Source organism: Rhinopithecus bieti, unplaced genomic scaffold (genome assembly GCF_001698545.2).
Source record: "Rhinopithecus bieti isolate Rb0 unplaced genomic scaffold, ASM169854v2 scaffold_16999, whole genome shotgun sequence".
NCBI lineage: Eukaryota > Metazoa > Chordata > Mammalia > Primates > Cercopithecidae > Rhinopithecus > Rhinopithecus bieti.
The window spans coordinates 2681849-2689755 of NW_016808939.1; the positions used below are offsets into that span (position 1 = coordinate 2681849).

The 7907-nt window shown below is 36.6% G+C and overlaps 1 protein-coding gene across 1 annotated transcript in view; it reads left to right on the forward strand.

Moving 5' to 3' along the window:
• PALLD (palladin, cytoskeletal associated protein) overlaps positions 1 to 7120 on the forward strand; it is a 430541-nt gene extending 423421 nt beyond the window's left edge. The window contains 3 exon segments of the mRNA XM_017887895.1: positions 2947 to 3112; positions 3627 to 3760; positions 4910 to 7120. Coding sequence (XP_017743384.1) covers positions 2947 to 3112; positions 3627 to 3760; positions 4910 to 5082 — 473 coding nt within the window. The 3' untranslated portion in view covers positions 5083 to 7120.
• The last annotated feature ends 787 nt before the right edge of the window (positions 7121 to 7907 follow it).

The following is a 7907-nucleotide window of genomic DNA, read 5'->3' on the forward strand; positions in this document are numbered from 1 at the left end:
CAGGAGGCTGAGACAGGAGAATCGCTTGAACCCGAGAGGTGGAGGTTGCAGTGAGCTGAGATTGTGCCATTGCACTCCAGCCTGGGCAACAAGAGTGAAACTCTGTCAAAAAAAAAAAAAAGCCATCTCTTGTGCTACTGAAGGAGGAATTTATGCTGACCTCTTCGCTATCAGTGATTTCACCCTGTTTTAATACAAAATTTACATGTATTTCTTTTATGATTTAGGTCAGTGGGTTACCAACCCCAGATCTAAGCTGGCAACTGGATGGCAAGCCCATACGCCCTGACAGTGCTCACAAGATGCTGGTGCGTGAGAACGGGGTGCACTCTCTGATCATAGAGCCAGTCACGTCACGTGATGCCGGCATCTACACATGTATAGCCACCAACCGAGCAGGACAGAACTCATTCAGCCTGGAGCTTGTGGTTGCTGGTAGGCTCATCTGTGAATCCTTGCTCTCTGACAGCATGAACATCAGACTTACAAATGTAAACTAATTCTACATTACTAACCAATATGGAAAATACATCAAAGTATTGAAAAGTAGATTGTATCATCAAAATAGCCAATGAGGACATGGTTATAAGGCCTAGCAAAACAGAAACAGAAATCTTTCATTTCTCCCACTAACCTGGCAAAGAGAGAAAAGATTTCATTAGCTCTTTTGGGTCATTTGACCTCCCGTGTGTGCAGTGGCCCCAGTGTTACACAGAGAAATAGTAACAGCAGTATGGAATCCAAGAACCAAATAATTTGCTTATATATATATACACACATATATATGTATACACACATACACCCCTAGTTTTAAAACAACATTGTCATCTACCCTCAAAGTCATTGTCAAACTACACTCACATTTGCTTTTCACTGATTATTCTGTAAAAGTGTTGTTACATGAAGTCTTATGCTTTGAGAAGCCTAAAAGGAAAACACATTTATGGAAAGGTTTTATACCATCCTTAAGAGTTAGGTGTAAGTAAAGATTCTGATTACCTGATCTCTTTTAAGAAAGAACATAACAAAACATTTATTTCTTATACCTCTGTATGCAAAGTGCTTCAGTTATGTTATGTATCAGTTGGCCCTCACATCAGCCTTATGAGATAATCACAGCAAATCTTCTCTGACTTTTACCAGGGTCCCACTTAGTAAGCTGATGATTGGATTTAACACAATCTGTTGATTCCTAGTGCTCTTCTAAACATACTAAGTCACTGAGCTCTTTCAAGAAATAAAGTAGCAATGAAAATAAAACTCAGGAGGTCTTGATAAAACTCTTGGATTATGATTCTGATAATGGCACCAAGATGTTTTCACATAAAATGTGGTAAATATGTGGGCTGTGGTGCTACAGGTTAGCCATGCTTTCAAGTTTTGTACAAAGTACTCTATATTCTTACATGCTACGATTGATTTCATTCCTCTAACCTCAAACTAAAATTTCATTTTCTGCTGTTAAATATGCCTTTTGATCATATTTGTCCTTTAGGACACAGACTCAGGATCCAAAAGACACATAGATATCTCAGTATGCGTCAGTTAGCACTCCTGTCAGAAGATGGTGATGTACAGTAATTGGAAGCAAAATCTTTGGGGTCAGATCTGATCCAGTCCTGGCTCTTGTCTATTTTACTAGTTGTGTGACACTTGGCAAATAGATATCTCTGTGACTTAGTTTCTCCATATATAAAATGGGAATATAATGCCTCACAGTGTTTTCCTAAGGATTAAATCATAAAATGTGTATGAAGCTCTACATAACTAGTACCCTGCATAGCAGTGCTCCAAAGTGGTAGATGTTATTCTTACTAATGAGTTGCTACGACAATAAGACCTATACATTTTATGTTCTTTGCAAAACTGGAGCCCCAGAAAGAATACAAAGTGAGCTTCTGTTCCTACTTCTCCCAGAATAGCCTAGGATGGGCAACCATGTAAAATTCAATAAAATCCAACCTTCTAACTAACTTATGGTGTTGGAAAGTCTTAAGCATTTGAAAATTCAGGTAGAATTTTCATCCTCTTTGAGTTCTTTCCTAGCTGCTTTGCTATATGTCTGTCATTCCAGCTGAGGGAGTAGTGGTGGAAAAGGAATGCATTCTCAGATTCATTGTTGGCAGTTCAAAAGAAAATAAGTAAACTTTATTCATTCTCTGAAGTAGTTTCCACCACTACTACAATTGATGCAACAAAACAATTTCCCATTGGATGGTAATATTCAGAGTGTTATTAACAATCAGTCCTGATTTTTTCAGAATAAGTACTAAAGTTGCCTTTTTTTTTTTAATGGGTTCCTTCCTTCAAGGTTATAATAAAGCTTTTTTATAGCCTCCTTCAAAGAATACAAATTGGAATTTGTAATTTATAGGATATGTTCCTAGTTTACAGGTAACTATTTAAAGCTGCCAAATTTAGATAAAGATGCCTCCCCTTTAAATTGCCCCCTTTAAATTCTATGTCATGTCTCACTTAAGAGTTACAAATATTCAGAATCTTCATGGCAAAGATCACAAATGGCAGTGAGGGAATCTAAGTGGTCAAATTCCTGGAACTACTTGTCCTCAGCACCACTAGGTGGCAGTAGTTGGTTAAGGCTGTGAATGATCGGTAACATAATTAGTAGTGAAGCCATCACAGATGCTAGCAATGACTTAGGAGTCTCCCACAGCACGTCAGACAGGCATTCTGTGGAGCAGATGGCCAGTGGACAGTGTGAGCCTATCAGACTTGAATTAATTGAGGAAATAAATGAGCGGAATGAAGTATACAAACTTTGCTTGGTAAAAGAGTAATTTGGAGAGGTGACTAGCATCTTACCACCTGGAGTAAAAAATGGTATCATAAAAGATCTATTCAAGCAATATTCCAAAAGGCTTCTGAATTCTTTCTAGTGCTCCTTTTGTGTATCATTGATAGAGAATTCATCTCATGTTTTCTTAGCTAAAGAAGCACACAAACCCCCTGTGTTTATTGAGAAGCTCCAAAACACAGGAGTTGCTGATGGGTACCCAGTACGGCTGGAATGTCGTGTATTGGGAGTGCCACCACCTCAGATATTTTGGAAGAAAGAAAATGAATCACTCACTCACAGCACTGACCGAGTGAGGTAAGAATGCACAATGAGAACCTGATCCATAACTGTTCAGTTCTACTTATGTATCAAAAGATACATTTTATGTAGCATGGAAATCTGTGTAAAAGCCATGCTGTTGATGAAATCAAAGACAACAACCATGCTTTACCCAATGTAGGATTAAGCTTTTAGAAGGAAGCTATAATGGTATTTGATCTAATGGTGATTTCTTAAGTGTTTACCTTTCTATCTAAAAGAAAAGATGAATTCATTTGCTTTAGTGGTAAAAGACTATTCAGTGGTTTTTGTAAAGGCAGATCTTCGACTCTTCAACTAGGAATTAAGTACACAGATGTATTCAACTCTTGACGTCTGTTCTTTCTCCCGTTAACTTTAATGGGGCTAGTAGTCTCTACAGAATAAGTATGACCCTATTATCAGCAACTTGCACAATTCTGTTTCTAATGATCTAATTAAAAAATGATGCTTCATGTCCAAGCCATTTTTTAAAAATTTAGAACCCTAATGACTTTATCCTTTTCTCCAGCATGCACCAGGACAACCATGGCTACATCTGCCTGCTCATTCAGGGAGCCACAAAAGAAGATGCTGGGTGGTATACTGTGTCAGCCAAGAATGAAGCAGGGATTGTGTCCTGTACTGCCAGGCTGGACGTTTACAGTGAGTGCCACTTCATCTCATTTCATTGCATTTACTCATTAAATTATGAAAAAATTAGATATCTAGACAGCAAATCACATTACTCTTTATAATCTTATAAACAACTATTGTGTTTTGTCAAAAATTCATATTGCTCTCTCTCTCTTTCTATTTATAGTTTCTCGACATTAATAGCGAACCACACCAGGAAAACAAATACCCAAGTACCATTCAGGAACTTTGAATTATTAGCAAAATATGCATGTTGATTTCTCTTACATTGGCTAGTTAGTTGTGGCTTCATTACTCAAGCATCCTTAGGAGTTAACAGTAGGCAAGGGCATAACCATGTTTTTCACATGTTCTTGTTACTGTGTTCTGCAAATGACTGCCTTTTAACATTTCTTCCTGTATTCTATTGCAGTGTCCTAATGCACTCTAAACGTGTGTTCCATTGATCCTGGAATGTGTACTTTTGTGGCTTAGTGCTTTTCTCATTAATATATCTTAAGCAGCCAGCAGTAGACTTGTGTTTGTATATGTATATTTGTGTATATGCATCCTAAATTTAAAATTATTCCTATTGAATTTATAGTCTAGTACAATAAACATTATGTGATCCATTGACATAAAAAGAAAACTAGAAAAAATTAAGAATTTATTTCAGATTTTGCCTCTTCTTGAAATAACTTTGTGAGGGTCATCAAGAAATGTGTGGCCTCAACTTTCCCTACTGTACAATTCCTTTCAGTTGATTGATTAGTGTTAAAGCATCCACATCCAGCAGAATTCCTAAGTGCTGTAATTATTGAAGAAAAAAATATTTTTTAAAAGGAGAGGGGGGATAAGAATTAGGAAGCTTATCAGCTATTCCAAAGGATTCCCTGTGCTGCAGTGTTTAGTTTAAAAAAAAAAAAAAAAGATAAACTACTCTTGACCTTTGTAATCTAGCTGCTTTATTCCCACTACCCTGTATAGACAGTAAATCTGCAACATTTGAATAAAATGCAACAGTGTTCCTAAATTTCCATGTTTCTACCATGGATGTGTTCAGTTTTCACAGAGTATGTGCCTGGCATATATCTAGACATTCTGTATATTTTTGAAATATCTAAAGGCTCTCCAAGTATATCTTAATTAAAAATCTTTATTTACTCTTTTTCTTTGTAGCCCAGTGGCATCAGCAGTCACAGAGCACCAAGCCAAAAAAAGTGCGGCCCTCAGCCAGTCGCTATGCAGCACTTTCGGACCAGGGACTAGACATCAAAGCAGCGTTCCAACCTGAAGCCAACCCATCTCACCTGACACTGAATACTGCCTTGGTAGAAAGTGAGGACCTGTAATCCGGCATTCTTGTTAAAGCTGAAACACTGAAACAGCCATTGCCTTGACCAACATATTCCTTTGTCACATTATGTAAAAGGCAGAAACATATCTTTGACTATAAGAAATAAAAAAAAAAAAACCACCAAAATAATATTTTTCTTACTTGATATACCAAACTTAGAGTTCAAGTAGATAATGCTAATATAAATATACACATTGCACAGAAAATTCACATTTACTGTCCAATTTAAAACTTTGGAATTGCTTTGATTAAAGTGATCTAAAATGCCAAAATACTAAAGGAAATCAATTATTCACAGGTAACTACAATTTGTATTATCTACAAGTGCCTTTAAACACAAGATATAGGTGCTGTGTAGCCTGATAGTGTGAAATGTTTAATGAGGCAGTTGTACCACAAACAATACTACAATGATTCTGAAGCACAGTGTATTCAGACAGATAAGTGAACCAAGTGCAATATGTAAGGATGAAAAAAGAAGAAATGACAAAGAAATCCAAGTAAATGCCTTGTCTTTGCAAATGTTTTTATATTAAATCATAAGGAAGGAACTACTTGCCTTAAATTTTATTAATATCAAAAGAGTTTTCTAACAAGGTTAATACCTTAGTTCTTAACTTTTTTTTTTCTTTATGTGTTGTGTTTTCATGCTACCTTGGTAGGAAACTTATTTACAAACCATATTAAAAGGCTAATTTAAATATAAATAATATAAAGTGCTCTGAATAAAGCAGAAATATATTACAGTTCATTCCACAAAAAGCATCCAAACGACCCAAATGACCAAGGCATATATAGTATTTGGAGGAATCAGAGGTTTGGAAGGAGTAGGGAGGAGAATGAAGGAAAATGCAACCAGCACAATTATAGTGTGTTCATTTAGATAAAAGTTAAAGGCGCAGGAGAGGTAGCAAAGGCCAGGCTTTTCTTTGGTTTTCTTCAAACATAAGTGAAAAAAGCACTGCCATTCACAAGTCAAGGAACCTAGGGCCAGCTGGAAGTGTGGAGTACATATGCGGTGGAGATTGCAGTGTGTCTGAAGTTTGTGTAGTAGTGGAGGATTTTAGGTATGTAGAGCAAGTTGAAAATGGATTGAGACTGCATGGTGGCATAAATGAGAAATTGCCTGTAGGATCTAGTCTACTTGAAGGAAGTGGAGACATAAGGAGAGACAAAAACAGGTTTGTGCCATAAAGTATTTTTTCAAAGGCACCAAGATGTGGTGAATGAAAATTATTAGTTCACTTCCCGGCTGCCATGAAACTGCCTTAAGAAGGTGCTGGATTCCAAGGTTTATAAAGGCATCTCGGTAAAGACTGCTTTTTGAATGCATATGATTTTGCATCAGCTAGACTGAGTTGATTCAGCTAGACTGAGTTGATTCTGACCAGACTTGATGGTTTTAAGTCGGAACCAATAAATTTTAAAAGGAGAAAATATAATTTGACCTAGTAGTATAAAATATGAGGCTTTAATGGTACTTTGCTATGAAAAGAAAACACTGTATTCCTTATGCAAAACACATGTATCTTTCATTATTTATAATAAGTGGCCTCTCTTAGCTCAGTTACTCAATTCATACGTAGTATTTTTTAAAGTAATTTTATATCTGTGTACCACCACATATATTTCATATTACTGTTTCACATGTACAGCTTTCTACTTCTTTGTAAGAACACCAACCAACCAAGGTTTAAGTGATTAATAGGCTTGAGCACCAGGTGGCAGATGTTCTATGCAGTGTGGTTCAAGTTTCTTTAACCACACTTCAATGCATTGCTAATACGGAATTTAAGATACCATACAGTCTCTCATGGACCTATCTCTATTGTAGAATTATGACTTACGTCTTACTTGCCAAATTGTTCTGAATGTGACTTTTTTTGCTGATTTGCTGGGTTTGGGATTAACTAGCATTATTTTGCCACCTTTATATTGTATTTATAAAAAAAAAAAAAGTACTATCATACTACTTTGGATTGTTGTGCTGGTGTAATGTGGATTTAACATCAATAAATATTTGACAAATAATAGTTGCAGTTTTGTGAAGCAAAATATTCAGTTTTAGTTTTCTATTGCTGCCATAACAGTTAGCATAAACTTTGATGTTTGAGGCTTAGCATCACTCATTTATTACTCACAGTTCTGTAAATCAAGTTCAGGCAGAATGTAGCTGGGTTCTCTGTTCAGGATCTTATAAAGCTAAAGTCATTGTATCAGCTGGACTGTATTCTCATCTGGAGCTCAAGATCCTCTTCGAAATTCAAGTGGTTGTGATAGCTCTGTGCAATTGTAGAAGAAACGTCTCATTTAGTCCCTCAGCCAGGAGCTGTTCTCAGCTCCTAAAGGCCATCTGTATTCCTTGCCATGTAGCCCTCTCCATCTTCAGGGTTAGTGAGAATCTCCTTCACCTCAGACCCCTTTCACACTTTCTCTTGCATCAAAGGCCCAGTCCCTTTAAATTATGTCAGGCCCATCCAGATAATCTCCCTTTCTTAAAGTCACCTGACTTGGGGAACCTTAATTACATCTACAAATTCCTTCAAAGTAGCAGCTAGATTGCCATTTGATTGGATAACTGAGAGAAGGTTTGTATACACCAGAGGATGGGAATATTGGGGGCCATCTTAGAATTCTGCCTGCCACAGCAGTGTACTGTAGGTATGCATGTAAATACATGAGTGTCATGACATACAAGGATACATAAAATACAGCAAGATGATATAAATTAAAAGTGAGGGGAAAAAGGAAGAAAATAAGTATAAATGGAACAAGGAATGAGATTACACATACACCCATATTCATATATACATATAGCAT